The sequence below is a fragment of the Oncorhynchus keta genome, chromosome 36 (genome assembly GCF_023373465.1).
Source record: "Oncorhynchus keta strain PuntledgeMale-10-30-2019 chromosome 36, Oket_V2, whole genome shotgun sequence".
NCBI classification, from domain to species: Eukaryota; Metazoa; Chordata; class Actinopteri; order Salmoniformes; family Salmonidae; genus Oncorhynchus; species Oncorhynchus keta.
Window position 1 is genome coordinate 8,703,948 of NC_068456.1, and position 21,978 is coordinate 8,725,925.

A 21,978-nucleotide genomic window follows, 5' to 3' on the forward strand; every position below is an offset into this window, starting at 1 on the left:
AACGTCGAAATAACATGAACACACAATGTTTACACACTTGAAACACACACACAAAAAAGGACTCAACAGAAGCCATGTCAATGCACATAACCCCTAACATCTCTCCATCATTCCACCCTTCTACATCCTCACTGGATCCAAACTCCAGTTTGCCTACCATTCCTGGAATTCCGGGCCTGCCTCATTGTTGCACCCACACTCCCTCCCACACCACACACAGCACACCACACACCCTCCCACACACACACACACACACACACACACACACACACACACACACACACACACACACACACAACCCTCCATCCACAGCCTAGCCAGCTCACAAAGCCTCCCTCTGTGGACACCAGGCCTACATATTTACTCCGCAGTAGCTCAACATCATAGCAGCAGAACACTACAGTAAAGCAATGGTAATAACTGATTTCCGTGCAGTGGCTCCATCAGAGTCCTTCCACACAGCAGACACTTGACTACTGGTGAGAGGGAGACTTGTGCTGAGGGGATAGAACTGTAGCCCTCACACACATCTCAGTGATTACAGCAGACACAGAGCCCCTTTGAGTCACCTACACAAACACACACCTCATATGCTCACACAAACACACTTGCACACACACGCTCATATATTCGCCGGCTCACATGCAGTATATGCCTGCACACGCACACATTCGAGCACACACACACACACACACATGCAAAGACATACACACATGCATAGACACGCACACACACACACGTCTGTCATGGGGAGGAAACCGGTGGAGAACCAAGCAAATATCTCAAGGTTAGAGACGTAGGCGGAATCCCATCTTGAGATTGGTGGCTGCTGGGCCTGCTCTGAAATCGGAAGCATATGTCTGTGTGAACACTGCAGGGGGTGTGGAGAGGCACCACAGTCTTACTAAAGAGATACAACTGGCTTTTCTCTCTGAGTGTTTGTGTTAGTGCGTGTGCATGTTTGTTTATATGTGTGTGTGTGTGTATGTGTGTGCCTACGATAACAGACTACTCTTTTGCAACTGAGTTTGCGGATGCTATTGCCATCCTACTGTAAGTACAACAGACTGGCCATCGGTAAGGTAAAACTATGGTGGTCCACTCTACTTACTTCACAGCCTTGCGTGTGATTGACATGCCCTTGTCAGAGAGATGATTGGTCCACGTGACATTTAACCCCAACACCCCCACAGGAGGCCACCACCCACATAAATGTGGAATCAATCTGGGAGTGAAAGGCAGGAAGTGGGGGGAACGCTAAAACCAGAGCACATTTCTCCACCCCAAATGTGGTTCCTGTCTTTTAACATGTGTGTGTGGGGATCTGGACCATAAAAGTAGGCCACTGAACGTCCAGGTCCCAAATACTTCATCCTCCCTTTCTGTGTCGACTCAACTGCTCAGGGTTCTACTGTAGTGGTGAGTGGATTTACTCAGTAAAAAGGCGACAGCAGTAGTATTAAAAGGGCCTGTGAGTGAGAGTGAGACTGAATATAGGAGACAGAGAGCGAGAGAATGAGAGGAAAATAGTCTGGGACAGAGAGAGAGCAAGAGAGAAGCGGAGAGCGAGAGACTGAAGGGGGTAGGGAGAGAGGGTGCAAAGCAGCATCCTGGGAAAATAAAACACACATGGTCTCTTTGTCTCCAGTATGAGCTGTGTGGACTACTGTTCCAGCTGGCTAGTTCAGGGGCCAAAACCAACGCCCCACCTAGCCCTCCACTACCTCCCCAAAATACCACAGGCAAGGTGTGGGTGAAAGGAAACCATTACAGAGAGTGAGAGAAGGGAGAGAGTGAGGGAAAGTTGAGTCAAAATAGAGTGAGAAGAAAACGTAAGTGTGTGAGGGTGAGAGAGAGAGACAGAGAGAGAGAGAGAAAAACTAGTTGTGACCCACATCCTTCCATCGTTCCAAACATGGAGAAGTGTAGACTGTCTCTCTCTCTCTGCCTCGGTCACTTCCTGTGCAACACGCTCTCTGTTTACAAACCCAGGAATTTCCTCCCCTGGGCCGCCAAATGATTACAAGAGCGTTTATTTCTACTCCGTCTCTCCGTTCCCTCTTTCTTTACCTTCACTCTCTACTACTTGACCAATGTCCCAGGTTTTCCTACAAATGTGTACCTTCTCTCTATTCCCTTAGTGAGATACTCAGAGCTTTTTGGTAGCGGTGATGACATCAGTGTGGTTGGTGGTCTTTCTTTATCTTGATGCTTCATCTCGTTTCACCTACCCAGCACACCACTCCGGATCTCAAGTCCTCTATTAACGAGAGAAAAGCTCCACTCTACTCGCGTCTCGCTAACACAACTGTAGAGCACTGTACCACAAAAAGAAACACACCTTCGGCCTGGGTCACATTAATACTGCACTGCCCACTCAGCAAACTAGACCCCACCCCCACACACACACACACAACCTGTCCTTGTCTAGCGGTTAGAGCCAGTAACCGAAAGGTCACAGGATAAGAGTCTCCGAGCTGACAAGGTGAAAAAAATCTGTCGATGTGCTATTGAGCAAGGCACTTAACCCTAATTGTTCCTGTAAGTCGCTCTGGATAAGAGTGTCTGCTAAATATAAAAATGTAGATCCACACACACACACACCATTTAGGTGCCTGCAATTCACCAAACAGATGAGAAAGTGGGAGATTAATGAGATTCTTTGAGGTATACGTGCACCCCCACACACTGATGCATGGTTTAAAACAACAGGCGCTGACGCACCGCAAGCCCAGTAGAGGAACAAAAACACACTGGGATGACTGCATGGGGATTTTCACTTGATGAGCTCATCTCGCCACAGTAGGAAATCCAGTAGGACTGGGGTCAAAGGTCACAGGAGGAAAACCAGGCTGACTCCACTCAGGGCCAGACCACAGAGGGAGGGAAGGAGGATAATGAGGTCATTTGGAAATATAATAGGGCCTATTTTACATTTGTATAATTAGTAGGCTGACGCATATCTAGGGCACCTCTCATAATATTTCCCCTACTGTGCGACATCGCTTTTAAAAGTTAAATTAAATAAGTTTTGTGGTCCTCATCTTCATCGTCGTAATGACATGCTTGAATAATTAAGGACTAGAACCAGATGCAGACGGCTTTCACTTCTCTTCACGAAGATTGCTTGGTTATGGGTGACGGGTCTAAATAAATAACTGACACAGCCATCACGCATTCGCTCTTCTCCCTGTGAGTTCTACTGGCTGCTGAAAACAAGAGCTTGCATCCTTTTTCGAATAGCCTTTTAGTAGGATATAAGAAAGGCACACAAACAAATTCCAGCAAACTATTCTCGTCTAGCTTGTCGTGGGACTAAGAGCTAAGGAGCATTTTTTTTAAGGCCAGCGGTGCACAGATGCGTATTGCACAAGAGACAGAGGCTATACACCTATGCATAGCCCATAATTCATTCGATATATGTCTAATACCGCATTGAATTAATTACCTGAAAGGGGTAGGCTCGGACATCTATATGAAAAGGATGATCTATTCTGAATGGAATTGTTGGAGAGAGAGAGAGACTGCGAGAGCGTGCTCCCGTAAATCTACGTAGTTTTGTCCTTGAGCTGGTCTTGTCTATTAATGTTCTGTATTATGTCATGTTTTGTGTGGACCCCCTAATAAAATACCAAATACCGTATGCACTGATTTAAAGCAACTATATTCGAGTGAAAAAAAAATAAGCACTTATAAAAAAAACTAAGATGGCACCCGATAAACAGATGGAGATGTGTAAATTAGACGCGCATTCAGTCATTATATTACGGTATCATAGGCTATGCTGCAGCAAATATAGGCCCACCTGTCACAAGAAAAAAACATGAGATGAAACATGCATTGTGAACTGCGCTCCGCCTGAGATGAGCTGTCTGTCCCGCCCTCAGCGTTGTGATTGATCATGCAGAGAGAAGGCTGTAGAGAAGCCAGATTTAGACATTTTATATAGTTGAACAGTTCCATTTCACATCATGCTATTCATAGAAATAATTGATTGTAATTTACCAGTTTCTCGCTGTTATTTATCCCGGGGAAAAGGGAGTGGGTTTGGGCGGGAAATATTGATATGTCTCGTTAACCCGTTATCCGATATTATTCAACCCTACCCCTGAACCCTGGCGTACGTTTATGGTGTTTTCATTTTACATTTTTATTTAACCTTTACTTAACCTAGGCAAATCAGTTAAAAAAATAATCTTATTTACAATTTAGAAGTTATGAGGCCTACATTGTTGAGGCCTACATTACATGTACAGTGCCTTGCAATAGTATTCATCCCCCTTGGCGTTTTTCATATTTTGTTGCATTAACAACCTGTAATTTAAATGGATTTTTTATTAGGATTTCATGACATACAAAAATAGTCCAAATTGGTGAAATGAAAAAAAATGATGGTGTTATGAAGCTCCTAAATAAGATCTGGTGCAACCAATTACCTTCAGAAGTCACATAATTAGTTAAAGTCCACCTGTGTGCAATCTAAGTGTCACATGATCTGTCACATGATCTCAGTATATATACACCTGTTCTGAAAGGCCCCCAGAGTCTGCAACACCACTAAGCAAGGGGTACCACGAAGACCAAGGAGCTCTCCATATAGGTCAGGGACAAAGCTGTGGAGAAGTACAGATCAGGGTTGGATTATACAAAAGTATCAGAAACTTTGAACATCCCACAGAGCACCATTAAATCCATTATTAAAAAATTGAAAGAATATGGCATCACAACAAACCTGCCAAGAGAGGGTCGCCCACCAAAACTCACAGACCAGGCAAGGAGGGCATTAATCAAAGAGGCAACAAAGAGACCAAAGATAACCCTGAAGGAGCTGCAAAGCTCCACAGCGGAGATTGGAGTTTCTGTCCATGGGACCACTTTAAGCCGTACACTCCACAGAGCTGGGCTTTACGGAAGAGTGTCCAGAAAAAAAGTAATTGCTTCAAGAAAAAAAAAAGCAAACACGTTTGGTGTTCGCCAAAAGGCATGTGGGAGACTCCACAAACATATGGTAGAAGGTACTCTGATCAGATGAGACTAAAATTGAGCTTTTGGCAATCAAGGAAAACACTATGTCTGGCATTAACCCAACACCTCTCATCACCCCGAGAACACTATGCCCAAAGGGAAGCATGGTGGTGGCAGTATCATGCTATGGGGATGTTTTTCATTGGCTGAATGATGGATGGTGCTAAATACAGGGAAAATCTTGAGGGAAACCTGTTTCAGTCTTCTAGAGATTTGAGACTGGGACGGAGGTTCACATTCCAGCAGGACTATGACCCTAAGCATACTGCTAAAGCAACACTCAAGTGGTTTAAGGGGAAACATTTAAATGTCTTGGAATGGCCTAGTCAAAGCCCAGACCTCAATCCAATTGAGAATCTGTGGTATCACTTAAAATTGCTGTACATCACCAGGATGCATCCAACTGGAGCAGTTTTGCCTTGAAGAATGGCTAGATGTGACAAGCTTATAGAGACATAGCCCAAGAAACTTGCAGCTGTAATTGCTGCAAAAGGTGGCTCTACAAAGTATTGACTTTGGGGGGGTGAATAGTTATAATAATAATAATATATGCCATTTAGCAGACGCTTTTATCCAAAGCGACTTACAGTCATGTGTGCATACATTCTACGTATGGGTGGTCCCGGGGATTGAACCCACTACCCTGGCGTTACAAGCGCCATGCTCTACCAACTGAGCTACAGAAGGACCCCCTTATGAAGGTTAAAATGTTCTTTTTTTAAACCTTTTTATTTCTTGTCTGTTTTCACTAAAAATCTTAAAACCTTAAATGTCACAAAGCATCTTCAAAGTGGTAGGCATGTTGTGTAAATAAAATTATACAAACGCCCCTTAATTTTAATTCCAGGTTGTAAGGCAACAAAATAGGAAAAATGCCAAGGGGGTGAATACTTTCGCAGGCCACTGTATATTACATGGTTAATGATGAAATATGGGAAACATATCATTCTTTCAAATAGTTAAATTGTTCAAAATGCACCCAATCAACTTCAATACACCAGGCCTAAACAAAAGCACAATCATTTTCCTAAAGATTGTTTTGCTCAACAACTGAGCGGTAACTGTAATTCAATAAAGTCAGTGGCATCCCAGAATGCATTGCGTGATGGAGCCCTGTGGTCAGGCTGCTGTTTACATTAACCTCTAATCAGGCCTCCCTGGAGACCTCAGGCCTCAGAACTAGGCCAGCGAACTACAGGGGCCAAGCTGGCCCACCCCACCATGCAGGCCAGACCAGACCATGGCTTGGGCCGTCTCTCTCTTTCGCTCACTCTGTATCTCTCTGGGTCGTTCCACCTCAAAAGCACAAGAAAGAGAATTTCGTCACCCACCATCTCAGATTGTTCTGAAATAGTTTCTGTTCTTAGAAACGGATAAGATTAGCTAGCATTCCTTCAACATTATTTTGTTGAAATATAATTTGATCTCTGAGAAATGAAGCAAATAGATTGCCTCCAAATTGGCCATTTTAATTTACAGGTTATTCAATAAGTACACTGAGTCCTAATATTGAGTTGCACCCTCTTTTGCCCTCAGAACAGCCTCATTTCGTCAGGGCTTGGACTCTACAAGGTGTCAAAAGCGTTCCACAGGGATGCTGGCCCATGTCGACTCCAACGCTTCCCACAGTTGTGTCAAGTTGGCTGGATGTCCTTTGGGTAGTGGACCAGTCTTGATACACGGGAAACTGTTGAGCGTGAAAAACCCACACTCAAACCAGTGGGCCTGGCAGCTACTACCATTCCCAGTTCAAAAGGCTCTTACAGTGCATTCTGAAAGTATTCAGACCCCTTCCCTTTTCCCACATTTTGCAAAGTTACAGCCTTATTCTAAAATTGATTAGATTAAATGTTTTCCTCATCAATCTACCCCATAATGACAAAGCGAAAACAGGTTTTTAGAATTTTTTCAAATAAAAAAAACAGAGTCCTTATTCACATAAGTATTTAGTCCCTTTGCTATGAGACTCAAAATTGAGCTCGGGTGCATCCTGTTTCCATCCATTTGTCATTTAATTTAATTTGACCTTTATTTAACTAGGCAAGTCAGTTAAGAACAAATTCTTATTTTCAATGACGGCCTAGTGGGTTAACTGCCTGTTCAGGGGCAGAACGACAGATTTGTCAGCTCGGGGGTTTGAACTTGCAACCTTCCGATTACTAGTCCAACGCTCTAACCACTAGGCTACGCTGCCGCCCCATCATCCTTGAGATGTTTCTACAACTTGATTGGAGTCCACCTGTGGTAAATTAAATTGATTGGACATGATTTGGAAAAGCACGTATCTGTCTATATAAGGTCCCACAGTTGACAGTGTCAGAGCAAAAACCAAGCCCTGAGGTCGAAGGAATTGTCCTTAGAGATCCGAGACAGGATTGTGTCGAGACACAGATCTGGGGAAGGGTACCAAAACATTTTTGCAGCACTGAAGGTCCCCAAGAGCACAGTGGCCTCCATCATTCTTAAATGGAAGAAGTTTGGAACCAACACGACTCTTCCTAGGCTTGAATTCCAAGCGTCGGGAGGAAACCTGGCACCATTCCTACGGTAAAGCATGGTGATGACAGCATCATGCTGCAGGGATGTTTCTCAGCGGCAGGGACTGGGAGACCAGTCAGGATCGAGGGAAAGATGAACGGAGCAAAGTACAGAGACCCTTGATGAAAACCCGGCTCCAGAGTGCTCAGGACCTCTGACTGGGGCGAAGGTTCACCTTCCAACAGGACAACGACCCAGCCAAGACAATGCAGCCAAGACAATGCAGGAGTGGCTTTGGGACAAGTCTCTGAATGTCCTTGAGTGGCCCAGCCAGAACCCGGACTTAAACCCGATCTAACATATCTGAAGAGACCTGAAAATAGCTGTGCAGCCACGTTCCCCATCCAACCTGACAGACCTTGAGAGGATCTGCAGAGAAGAATAGGAGAAACTCCCCAAATACATGTGTGCCAAATTTGTAGTGTCATACCCAAGAAGACTTGAGGCTGTAATCGTTGCCAAAGGTGCTTCAACAAAGTACTGAGTAAAGGGTCTGAATACTTATGTAAATGTAATATTTCAGTTTTTTATTTTTTATAAATATGCCCCCAAAAATAAAAACCGGTTTTTGCTTTGTCATTATGGGGTATTGTGTGTAGATTGACGAGGGAAAAAACTATTTAATCAATTTTAGAATAAGGCTGTAACGTAAAAAAAAAAAAAACTCTGAATGGCACACATACACAACCCATGTCTCAATTGTCTCAAGATTTAAAATTCCTTCTTCAAACTGCATCCTCCCCTTCATCTACACCAGGGCTGCCCAACCCTCTTCCTGGAGATCTACTGTCCTGTAGGTTTTCAGTTCAACCCTAATTTAGCATATTTGATTCAGCTAGTTAACGTCTTATTGAGTAGCTAATTAGTAGAATCGGGTGTGCTAAATTAGGGTTGGACTGAAAACCCATAGGACGGTAGATCTCCAGGAAGAGGGTTGCACTGAAAACCCACAGGACAGTAGATCTCCAGGAAGAGGGTTGGGACTGAAAACCCACAGGACGGTAGATCTCCAGGAAGAGGGTTGCACTGAAAACCCACAGGACAATAGATCTCCAAGAAGATGGTTGGGACTGAAAACCCACAGGACAGTAGATCTCCAGGAAGAGGGTTGCACTGAAAACCCACAGGACAGTAGATCTCCAGGAAGAGGGTTGCACTGAAAACCCACAGGACAGTAGATCTCCAGGCATAGGGTTGCACTGAAAACCCACAGGACAGTAGATCTCCAAGAAGAGGGTTGCACTGAAAACCCACAGGACAGTAGATCTCCAGGAAGAGGGTTGCACTGAAAACCCACAGGACAGTAGATTTCCAGGAAGAGGGTTGCACTGAAAACCCACAGGACAGTAGATCTCCAGGAAGAGGGTTGCACTGAAAACCCACAGGACAGTAGATCTCCAGGAAGACGGTTGCACTGAAAACCCACAGGACAGTAGATCTCAAAGAAGAGGGTTGCACTGAAAACCCACAGGACAGTAGATCTCCAGGAAGACGGTTGCACTGAAAACCCACAGGACAGTAGATCTCCAAGAAGAGGGTTGCACTGAAAACCCACAGGACAGTAGATCTCCAAGAAGAGGGTTGCACTGAAAACCCACAGGACAGTAGATCTCCAAGAAGAGGGTTGCACTGAAAACCCACAGGACAGTAGATCTCCAGGAAGACGGTTGCACTGAAAACCCACAGGACAGTAGATCTCCAAGAAGAGGGTTGCACTGAAAACCCACAGGACAGTAGATCTCCAGGAAGAGGGTTGCACTGAAAACCCACAGGACAGTAGATCTCAAAGAAGAGGGTTGCACTGAAAACCCACAGGACAGTAGATCGCAAAGAAGAGGGTTGCACTGAAAACCCACAGGACAGTAGATCTCCAGGAAGAGGGTTGCACTGAAAACCCACAGGACAGTAGATCTCCAGGAAGACGGTTGCACTGAAAACCCACAGGACAGTAGATCTCAAAGAAGAGGGTTGCACTGAAAACCCACAGGACAGTAGATCTCCAGGAAGACGGTTGCACTGAAAACCCACAGGACAGTAGATCTCCAAGAAGAGGGTTGCACTGAAAACCCACAGGACAGTAGATCTCAAGAAGAGGTTGCACTGAAAACCCACAGGACAGTAGATCTCCAAGAAGAGGGTTGCACTGAAAACCCACAGGACAGTAGATCTCCAGGAAGACGGTTGCACTGAAAACCCACAGGACAGTAGATCTCCAAGAAGAGGGTTGCACTGAAAACCCACAGGACAGTAGATCTCCAGGAAGAGGGTTGCACTGAAAACCCACAGGACAGTAGATCTCAAAGAAGAGGGTTGCACTGAAAACCCACAGGACAGTAGATCGCAAAGAAGAGGGTTGCACTGAAAACCCACAGGACAGTAGATCGCAAAGAAGAGGGTTGCACTGAAAACCCACAAGACTTTAGATTTCCAGGAAGAGGGTTGGGCAACCCTGCTCTACACTGATTAAAGTGGATTCAACAAGCAACATCAAATAAGGGATCATAGCTTTCACCTGGACCCAGGTGTTCCTAATGTTCCTAACATTTTTCTAACAATGAGTTAGACATAAGGAATGGTCAACAACAAAAAAAAACACTGACCCCCCCCCCCCACGCATATCCCACCCCAACAACAAGTATATAGTATCAGTTCTCTGTCTGACAAGTAGTATGGAGATGCAGCTCAGAGTATTGTTTCCTTATCCTCTGTAATGTATTCTCAGTGAATTTGGTCATGTTTTTTTCCTGTTGTTCAGAAAAATTACTCATTGAAGTTGATAGGTTTATGTCCTTATAGGCAGAGCTGCAAAGAAAAAGCCATATCTCAGACTGGCCAATAAAAATAAACGATTAAGATGGGCATAAGAACAGACACTAGACAGAGATACAACTTTTTCTTTGCAACTCTGCCTAGAAGGCCAGCATCCCAGAGTCGCCTCTTCACTGTTGACGTTGAGACTGGTGTTTTGCGGATACTACTTAATGAAGCTGCCAGTTGAGGACATGTAAGGCATCTGTTTCTCAAACTAGACACTCTAATGTACTTGTCCTCTTGCTCAGTTGTGCACCGGGGCCTCCCACTCCCATTTTTATTCTGGTTAGAGGCAGTTTGTGCTGTTCTGTGAAGGGAGTAGTACACAACATTGTACGAGATCTTCAGTTTCTTGGCAATTTCTGGCATGGAATTGCCTTCATTTCTCAGAACAAGAATAGACTGACGAGTTTCAGAAGAAAGTAATTTGTTTCTGGCCATTTTGAGCCTGTAATCGAACCCACAAATGCTGATGCTCCAGATACTCAACTAGTCTAAAGAAGGACAGTTTTATTGCTTCTTTAATCAGAACAACCATTTTCAGCTGTGCTAACATAATTGCAAAAGGGTTTTCTAATGATAAATTATCCTTTTAAAATGATCAACTTGGATACTACATGCCATTTGAACACAGGAGTGATGGTTGCTAATAATGGGCCTCTGTACGCCCATGTAGATATTCCATTTTTTTTTTATCTGCAGTTTCCAGCTACAATAGTCATATACAACATTATCAATGTTTACACTGTATTTTGGATCAATTTTATGTTATTTTAATGGACAAAAAATGTGTTTCTCTTTCAAAAACAAGGACATTTCTAAGTGACCCCATTTTTGGAAAAGGACCAGTAAGTAAGCATTTCACTGTTACCGTCTGTTGTTAATGAAGCATGTGACTAATACAATTAGATTAGAGAAAGGATAAAAAGTTAGCATTTGAAGGAAACCAGTTTGTGTACACTATCCCTTTAACGTTGGGGGGGGGTTCTTTAAAAAAAAACACATAATAGCAGGAACATCACCATTTAGTGCTCAGAACCTGGTAATGTCAGCATGTAGAATGGGACATAAACCTAACAACCTCAATGACAAATTTCTCTGAACAGGTGGGGGAAAAAAACATCACCAAATTCACTACATTACATAGGATGAACAAACAATATTCCGAGACACAGCTCCATACTACTAGTCAGACATAGAGAATTGATATGGTCTAGTTGCTGTTGGTTGGGGAGGTTGCTGTTGGTTTGACGTGGGGGGTTTCCGTGGGTGGCTTTTTACAACTTCTTTGAATTCCTCATGTCTTACTCATTGTATGAAAAAGTTTGGTCCAAATCAGATGTTAAAATATTTGACTATAATATGAATCCTATGAATTAAAAATGGCCAATTTGGCTCCAACCAATCTCAGATATTAAATTATATTTCAACAAAATAATGTCGCAGGAATGCTAATCTTATCTGTTTCTAACTATAGAAACAATTTCAGAACATTCTGAGATGGTGGGTGTCATGGCTTCCTGGAACACACACACACACACACACACACACACACACACACACACACACACACACACACACACACACACACACACACACACACACACACACACACACACACACACACACACACACACACACACACACACACACACACACACACACAGCCTTGCCGCCTGTCACATAGCCAAGTCTTCGTCATCCTACCTCATTCTTGCTCTCTCTCCCTCTACCTTTCTCACAGTTCTACATTACTGCACACACACAAGCACACATAAACCATACCCCACCACTCCATAACCTAGATAGTAGAACACTATTCCACACCATACATGGACTGGTGTTTAAGAAGATCCTGCACTTCAACACAAAGAGAGAGAGAGATGGAGAGAGTGTGTTTGTGTACGAGAGAGAGAGAGAGAGAGAGAGAGAGAGAGAGAGAGAGCCTAGGAAAGAACAGCTCTCCCAACTGACCTTTCCCCACAGCAGACACTCAACAGACGCTTCAAGTCTGACTGACTTTAATAGAGATGGCAGTTCATTTAGAGTCGGGCTCCGAACAGAGATCCTCGGGCAAGAGGATGTGCCTCTCCAACGTGGGAGGAAACCCGTGGATAAAACCACTTCCTTGTTCTGTAACAGTAACAGTTAATAACAGCTCCAAATGAGGGAATGTGGTTGAGATGGAATATTTTGCTCAGTCAGCATGAGATACGCTGTGAAACGGTCAGTTAAGTGTGCTAATGAGAAAGGATGAAGGACTGGCTGCTTGGAATGGTAAAGGATGATATTCCAGATGACTGTTTTGGGGGGGTTGAGAGTGTTACGGTCTTCTTTAGCCGATGCGTTACTGCTGGTGTGTTTGCTTTAGTTTGCTTCCGATAGGAGAGCCTGGGATGTAAGGCTACTTGGGATCATTTAACATTTCAGTTGATACAACTTGTTACTTAGGACCAACCTTGTCTGCCGTTAGCTCTCTGATCTTGATGATCTGCACCCGGAACTTCATGAGCAGGGCTTCCAGGACGAAACACTTCTCCTTCCAGTCCTCCTGTCCCAGAGCCTCCTCTGCCTCTGCCATGGCCCCTGTCCCTGCCCCCTCCAGCCCCTGTGGAACACAAGAGAAAGATACATGAATGACAATGGTGCGGTCACGTCTATTTAGTATTGTTACTTGGGAATTCTGATAAGAGGGTGGATGAGATGCATGCAGCTGAGACAGATAGACACAGAGTAGCTGCTGTTTTGAAACTGTAACTGTATTTCCCCATCTGGCACCCCTCAAATGTTCCAAGGCTTGGCTTGAGGAGGCTGGACTGGACACAACTGGTAGTCAAACAGAGCAATGTGAGAGAAACGTGTATATGGGCAATTCCACGGTAACAGAATTACACTTTGACTCCGTTTTTTTCCTTCAAATTTAAAATGTACACCAAACAAAGGACTACTTTTAACAACAACAAAAAAAACTTGATACAAAGATTAAGGAAGGGATTATTTAATTGCATAGTAGAACACTCTTTAAATCAGGCAGCTGCGAGGGAGATATACAGTATCTGGTTTCACAGGGAAGAACTCCAAGAGTAAATGGTCACATGTCCCTTATATAGTGGGAGGTGATCATACAATCATATTGTTATTTTATACAAGTAACAGTTCAGGAACAAAATGGCCTTGTGTCAGGGTGCAGACATACCAGGAGTTTATGAAAGGAATAACATCACAGTCCAACACAGAACATATGTAAGAGAAATATTGTAAAATCTCCCTCAGGTTTTTATGCGACCATATTTTCCCAAAACTGTTAAATATCTGCTCTGAATTAAGATTCACAGATGTCTGCAGAAAGAATGGGAGGTCAGATATTCAGCTATGACATGGCATCTTGAGTTTGAAAACATCTATTTTGGTTATTGAACTACAGTAAGTGAAGTGGATTTACACCTGGTAACGGAATTATGGGAACAGAATTACATCATGGGTGCCTGATTGTACTACACAGAAATGAATAATTATGCAAATAAATGTAATTCTCCTCATGTTTCACAACTTTGGACATTACAGCGCAGCAGAGCACAGTGGAGTACAGTGCAGTACAGTAGAGTACAGCAGAGCACAGTGCAGTACAATACAGCAGAGCACAGTGGAGTACAGTGCAGTACAATACAGCAGAGCACAGTGAAGTACAATACAGCAGAGCACAGTGGAGTACAATACAGCAGAGCACAGTGGAGTACAATACAGCAGAGCACAGTGGAGTACAATACAGCAGAGCACAGTGGAGTACAATACAGCAGAGCACAGTGGAGTACAATACAGCAGAGCACAGTGGAGTACAATACAGCAGAGCACAGTGGAGTACAATACAGCAGAGCACAGTGGAGTACAATACAGCAGAGCACAGTGGAGTACAGTGCAGTACAATACAGCAGAGCACAGTGGAGTACAGTGCAGTACAATACAGCAGAGCACAGTGGAGTACAGTGCAGTACAATACAGCAGAGCACAGTGGAGTACAGTGCAGTACAATACAGCAGAGCACAGTGGAGTACAATACAGCAGAGCACAGTGGAGTACAATACAGCAGAGCACAGTGGAGTACAATACAGCAGAGCACAGTGGAGTACAATACAGCAGAGCACAGTGCAGTACAATACAGCAGAGCACAGTGGAGTACAATACAGCAGAGCACAGTGCAGTACAATACAGCAGAGCACAGTGGAGTACAATACAGCAGAGCACAGTGGAGTACAAAACAGCAGAGCACAGTGGAGTACAATACAGCAGAGCACAGTGGAGTACAATACAGCAGAGCACAGTGGAGTGCAGTACAATAAAGCAGAGCACAGTAGAGTACAGCAGAGCACAGTGGAGTACAGTGGAGTACAATACAGCAGAGCAGACTATGGTAGAGTTCAGTACAGTGTAGTAGAGTACAGTACGGTAGAGTTCAGTAAAGTAGATAATTCAGTACAATATACTGTACTCTACACTACTTGTATTTACTGTACTGTGTTGAACCGTACAACTGTATTGTATTAGACTGTTCTCTACGGTGGCCTCCTCACTGTACTGTAGTGTATTGTACTCTACTCTGATTTGATTAGGATCTCTTTTAGTCCTCATTTGGACGAATCTTCCAAGAGTCCTTAAACATTAAAATACAATTTATAATATGATCACGTTTTCACATATGTTACATATGTTACATACTGTTACAAACAGACAAAATACACTGACATATTGACCAGATGAATACTCTAACAGTCTGAAAAGATAGACTGATTCCTTCATCTACCATAGTCCTGCTCAACCTTCCAATGTATTACAGTTGAAGTCAGAAGTTTACATACACCTTAGCCAAATACATTTCAACTCAGTTTTTCACAATTCCTGACATTTAATCCGAGTAGAAATTCCCAGTCTTAGGTCAGTTAGGATCACCACTTTATTTTAAGAATGTGAAATGTCAGAATAATAGAGAGAATGACCTATTTCAGCTTTTATTTCATCACATTCCCAGTGGGTCAGAAGTTTACATACACTCAATTAGTATTTGGTAGCATTACATTTAAATTGTTTAACTTGGGTCAAACGTTTTGGGTAGCCGTCCACAAGCTTCCCACAATAAGTTGGGGACGAGTTTTAATGACTCCAACCTAAGTGTATGTAAACTTCCGATTTCAACTGTATACAGTGCCTTGCGAAAGTATTCGGCCCCCTTGAACTTTGCGATCTTTTGCCTCATTTCAGGCTTCAAACATAAAGATATAAAACTGTATTTTTTTGTGAAGAATCAACAACAAGTGGGACACAATCATGAAGTGGAATGACATTTATTGGATATATCAAACTTTTTTAACAAATCAAAAACTGAAAAATTGGGCGTGCAAAATTATTCAGTCCCCTTAAGTTACTTAAATGTCATTCTAAAGTATTTTTGGAATGTATATATTGAAAGGTTTCTGGTTTGTTCAGATACATTATTCAATTTCTTTATTGCTCAGAATCTACATGTTAGCCTATTTCTCTTTTCTGTCTGGATAACACAGGCATAAGGAAGGTTGTTTGTACAGTTGAAGTCTGAAATGTACATACACTTAGATTGGAGCCATTAAAACTCGTTTTTCAACCACTCCACAAATTTCTTGTTAACAGACTATAGTTTTGGCAAGTCCGTTAGGACATCTACTTTGTGCATGACACAAGTAATTTTTCCAACAATTGTTCACAGACAGATTATTTAACTTATAATTCACTGTATCACAATTCTAGTGGGTCAGAAGTTTACATAAACTAAGTTGAATGTGCCTTTAAACAGCTTGGAAAATTTCAGAAAATTATGTCATGGCTTTAGAAGCTTCTGATAGGCTAATTGACATCATTTGAGTCAATTGGAGGTGTACCTGTGGATGTATTTCAATGCCTACCTTCAAGCTCAGTGACTCTTTGCTTGACATCATGGGAAAATCAAAAGAAATCAGCCAAGACCTCTTATTTTTAGACTTCCACAAGTCTGGTTCATCCTTGGGAGCAATTTCAAATGCCTGAAGTTACCACATTCATCTGTACAAACAATAGTGGAAGGCACCATGGGACCACTAATCATCCACTCAGGAAAGAGACTGTTCTTTGTTGGAGATGAATGTTTTGTGGTAAACCTCCATAAAAAAAAGACAGAAGACCACATGGGGACAAAGATTTTTTTGGGAAATGTCCTCTGGTCTGATGAAACAAAAATAGAACTGTTTGGCCATAATGACCATTGTTATGTTTGGAGGAAAAAGGAAGGCTTGCAATGAAGAACATCATCCCATTGGAGGCATCATGTTATTCTTTGCTGCAGGAGGGACTGGTGCTCTTCACAAAATAGATGGCATCATGAGGTAGGAAAATTCTGTGGATATATTGAAGCAACATCTCAAGACATCAGTCAGGAGTTAAAGCTTGGTCACAAATGTGTCTTCCAAATCGACAATGACCCCAAGCATACTTCCAAAGTTGTGGCAAAATCTGAGTTTGAATGTATTTGGCTAAGGTGTATGTAAACTTCCGACTTCAACTGTATATATTAAGTAAAGAAGTGGCCCAAGGCAGTTGCACTCTGCAGTATTCCACAGTTTAAAGCATGAGGGGAAGAAAACAACCCATTGATATAGGTTGACTGTTAGATATCATTGTACCCAATTCAATGCTGCCTCCTTAAACCCATAACGCAATCATTTTTTCAAAATCATTTAAATGATCCATTAAATCAAATGCTGTGCTAAAATCAAAAAATAATTCACCCACAAACCTATCTATAGCATAGAGCCACTGGTCACTCATGTCAACCAATTTAATGGTAGTAGAATGTTTTTTTGCGATAAGCATGCTGATTTGCTGCCATCAGACTACTCTTTTCCATGTACTCCCATATTTGTCTAAGCACAATAGCTTCCAAATATCTTACTGAGTGAAGGGAGTAGACTAATTGGTCGACTATTGGCAGGAGTAATGGGTTCTTTGCTGTCTTTCGGGATTGGACACAGTTTAGCATGCTTCCATGCATTTGGAAATGTCCCCTTTTCCAGTGACCAATGAAATATTCCGTGGAGCTGCAATCTGGGGAGCAGCACAGCGAAGTTAAAACATTGTCCGTAAGATCACAAGTTCATCACCTGTAGATTTACCATCGGATAATGCCTTCAATAGGTTAAACACCTCCTCTACTGACTCTGTTTATAGACTAAAATAACCGTTTTTTGTTGTTGCTCATAATATGATCAATCTATTAAAAATGGCTTGTTTGGAAGAATGGGTGTTTGTTTACATTATCGCTCAGTCAATTCATTTTCTTTGTAAAAAAGAAATCAGCAAAATGATTTGACAATATCAGCTGGTTTTGTTATTGTTCTCCTGTCAACCTCCACACTAGATGGGCATGATGAAATAGATGTGCCAAGTACACCCTTGACAATCTTACAATTTAATTTAACTGCATGATTACACAGTGTTCTACAATTCTGTCAATTAATTTCTGGTTTAGATTTGGCTGCTTTGACAAAATGCCTCAACCATGCAGTTGATCATCAATCCATGAAGATGGACGAGCCCCAACTGTACTCTTTCAGACTGGTGCATGATGGTCCATTACCTCAGTGAGCAAATCAATAAAACATTCTGTTGTGTGATTTAAATCATCCTCTAGATAAATCAGCTCCCAGGGTACAGCAGCCAAATCATTTAGAAAGAGCTCATGATTAAATGTTTAAAAAATGTATCTTGACCACAATCCTAGGGGTTTCTTTGGAACCTTGGTGTTTATGGTTATGGTCACAATATTATGGTCTGTCCAGCCCACTGGCATTGATCTGGCTTTTAACCATTGCAATGGTACATTACAGAAGGTCAGATCAATGCATGTGTACTAACTTAGTTTGTGATCTAGTCGTATCATTAAGGCATACTCCTTCCCTCTCTCCTAGGCATGACAAGAGCTGCGAGAGGTGACATTCACTGGAGAGTGAGAGAGGGAGGGGTTGTCCAGAATCAGACTGTTACACTCTTGGTTTGACCACTAGACAACAAAGACAAAGAAAATGGAGATTAACATTAACCAGTGGAATGTAAGACAGTAGCAAGTGTCCTAACTGTGCTCTATGTGACTACTAGGATTTCCCATTGTAGACAATTAATTTGCAGTAATTTCGTTACAGATTTTTTTGGGTACCAAATTGGTAACGGAATTACAAGTTTTAATAATTCATAAACAAAATTGATATCAGTAAAATCACTAACTAATTGGTAGGTGTACCACTGTGTGTTTCTTCTGTGAACTTTCATTATCCTCCCTCCTCGTGAGGGAGAGAAACAAAATAATATATTAAAGATTTGTGGGTTTCTGGTAACGGAACTACAAGGCACAAGGCAATGTTTTTTAAACTTACACAATTAAACAATTTCTCCAAAAATAAAATATACATTTTGATATTAGTTGGCAGGGGTCTTTAAGTCAACATTATTGTGTTTTGATGTTTTTCTGATACCTTTTAAGACCTTTTCCATCTACAGTATTTATCCAGAAATCAAAGCGCTTACTTACATCACATTTTTAAGATGGGAAATGATTGAAAAATGTAACTACGCCTTCATTTTCCAAAAACATTGACTCTTAGCTTTAATTTGACACCCGATGTGAAGTTCATAGAAGCATATCATATGTTGCTGCTCATTGGTCCTTTTCCATGGAAATACCCTTATCATGAAAAACACATGTTAGTGGGATAAACAAGAGAGAGGGAAAGAGAGGGATTGAGAGAGAGTGAGCAAGAGAGGGAGACAGAGAATAAGAGAGAAAGAGAGAGTGAGTAAGAAAGACTAAGTAACTTTTATACTATAATAACCTCTTTTTATAGCCTTGGGCTCCACACACAGGGAGCACAAACATGTGTGGAAGGCAATTAACTAATTTCCACTGGCTGTTTTTGTTGGGTGTATGTTGTGGTAAACAATGACTAAGACCCGGACTTTGGGTCTGTATCAGTCTGAAAGAAAACAACGTAATGTGCCAGTGAAAGAAGAATAACATACCATTTCTGTTATTCTGTATCAAAGAAGAACAATTAGTGTGTATTACCAACATCTAAAAACTCATTATCCTAAAAGCCCTTACACAAAACCCTAAATCCTATTCTCTCATAGGCCTGCACCTCTTAAAACAATCTATAATAATCCTTGGCCTCCACATGGCTCTCGCTTGGTAATACTTTCTGATGAGCCTGATAAGCCCATTTCCCCAAAGAGCTATGACGTTTCCCATATCTGCTTCCCATATCTGGCCTCACATCACAAATCTGTCTTCCATGTGTCTGCCTCCTCTCCATCAGCATCACACTGACTCTGCCTCTCCTTCACTCCCCGCTGCTCTCTCCTTCACTCCCCGCAGCTCTCTCTTTTACGCCTTCCCTCTTTCTTTCACTCCCGCTGCTCTCTCTTTTACTCCTTCACTCTCCGCTGCTCTCTACTTCACTCCCTGGCGCTCTCTCCTTTACTCCTTCCCTCTCTCCTTCACTCCCCGCTGCTCTCTCCTTTACTCCTTCCCTCTCTCCTTCACTCCCCGCTGCTCTCTCCTTCACTCCCTGGCGCTCTCTCCTTTACTCCTTCCCTCTCTCCTTCACTCCCCGCTGCTCTCTCTTTCACTCCCCGCTGCTCTCTCCTTCACTCCCTGGCGCTCTCTCCTTTACTCCTTCCCTCTCTCCTTCACTCCCCGCTTCTCTCCTTCCCTCCCTGGCGCTCTCTCCTTTACTCCTTCCCTCTCTCCTTCACTCCCCGCTGCTCTCTCCTTTACTCCTTCCCTCTCTCCTTTACTCCTTCCCTCTCTCCTTCACTCCCCGCTGCTCTCTCCTTCACTCCCTGGCGCTCTCTCCTTTACCCCTTCCCTCTCTCCTTCACTCCCTGGCGCTCTCTCCTTTACTCCTTCCCTCTCTCTTTCACTCCCTGCTGCTCTCTCCTTTACTCCTTCCCTCTCTCCTTTACTCCTTCCCTCTCTCCTTCACTCCCTGGCGCTCTCTCCTTTACTCATTCCCTCTCTCCTTCACTCCCTGGCCTCTCTCCTTTACTCCTTCCCTCTCTCCTTCACTCCATGGCGCTCTACTTTACTCCTTCCCTCTCTCCTTTACTCCTTCCCTCTCTCCTTTACTCCTTACCTCTCTCCTTCACTCCCCGCTGCTCTCTCCTTCACTGCCCGGCGCTCTCTCCTTTACTCCTTCCCTCTCTCCTTCACTCCCTGGCGCTCTCTCCTTTACTCATTCCCTCTCTCCTTCATTCCCTGGCGCTCTCTCCTTTACTCCTTCCCTCTCTCCTTCACTCCCCGGGGCTCTCTCCTTTACTCCTTCCCTCTCTCCTTTACTCCTTCCCTCTCTCCTTCACTCCCTGGCGCTCTCTCGTTCACTCCCTCGTTCAATTCCACATTGCGTGTATGTGTGTGTGTGATGAGGTGATGTGGGGAGCGGAGGACATCAAAGGACAGTTGACCCTCGGCCCCCAGGGAAAGGGAGGAGAGCTGTCTCTATCTCCACTCGCTTCCTGTGAGGAGAGCCAGAGCAGCCCAGAGAAAGACAAGTGGTGATGTAGTACACCATTAGTGACATCGGTGCACATACTGAGGCCTTGTTCGTAGTTTTCAGTTAGAGATCTGGTGCTTACATTGATCCAAGATATCATTGAAGAACGTTCTCTGGACGGCAATGTTTTTAAAATTTTAAGTATCATGTAATAATATTTACAGAATAACATTAGTCTCTACTGACTAGGATGACTATCTAATGATTGTGAACAATCATTTTGCATTGGATTGCGTTTTATTATATTGAATCCATAGGGCATCCTACAGTAAGTTATAACACACGAGCAAAACCCAATTAAAAACAGCAAAAAAAAAAAAAAAAAAGTTACTTAGTTACTTAGTCATGTCAAATCACTTTTGATTTAGGGTATTTAAACATTTCGGCAGCTTCAGTGCGATACATTGCCTTCAGAAAGTATTCACACCCGTACTCTTTCCATATTTTGTTGTGTTACAGCCCGAATTTGTAATTGATTAAATTTACATTTTTTTTTTCACTGATGGAATTTTGTTTGTCGAACATTTTTCAATGTTTTTCACAAACGAGGGCACCTATTGATAGATTTGTAAAAATATAAAAAGATGCTGAATATTCCTTTGAGCCTGATGGAAGTTATTAATTAAGCTTACGTGTAACGTACCAATACACCCAGTCACTACAAAAATACAGGCGTCCTTCCTAACTCAGTTGCAGGAGAGAAAGGAAACTGCTCAGGGATTTCACCATGAGGCCAATTGGGACTTTAAAACGGCTACAGAGTTTAATGGCAGTGATATGAGAACTGATGGATCAACAACATTGTAGTTACTCCAGAATACTAACCTAAATGACAGAGTGAAAAGAAGGAAGCCTGTACATAATAAAACATATTCCAAAACATGCATCCTGTTTGCAACAAAGCACTAAAGTAATTCTACAACAAATGTGGCAAAGAAATTAACTTTTTGTCCTGAATACAAAGCGTTATGTTTGGGGCAAATCCAACACAGCACATCAC

The 21,978-nt window shown here is 42.7% G+C and overlaps 1 protein-coding gene across 2 annotated transcripts in view; it reads right to left on the minus strand.

Moving 5' to 3' along the window:
- The window catches only part of plekhh2 (pleckstrin homology domain containing, family H (with MyTH4 domain) member 2), a 65,332-nt gene that overhangs the window by 42,365 nt on the left and 989 nt on the right, over positions 1–21,978 (minus strand). For both annotated transcript variants that reach the window (XM_052498416.1, XM_052498415.1), the window contains exon 2: positions 12,833–12,982. In XM_052498416.1, the coding sequence (XP_052354376.1) occupies positions 12,833–12,955 (123 nt within the window). In that variant the 5' untranslated portion in view covers positions 12,956–12,982. The remainder of the gene's footprint in view (positions 1–12,832; positions 12,983–21,978) is intronic.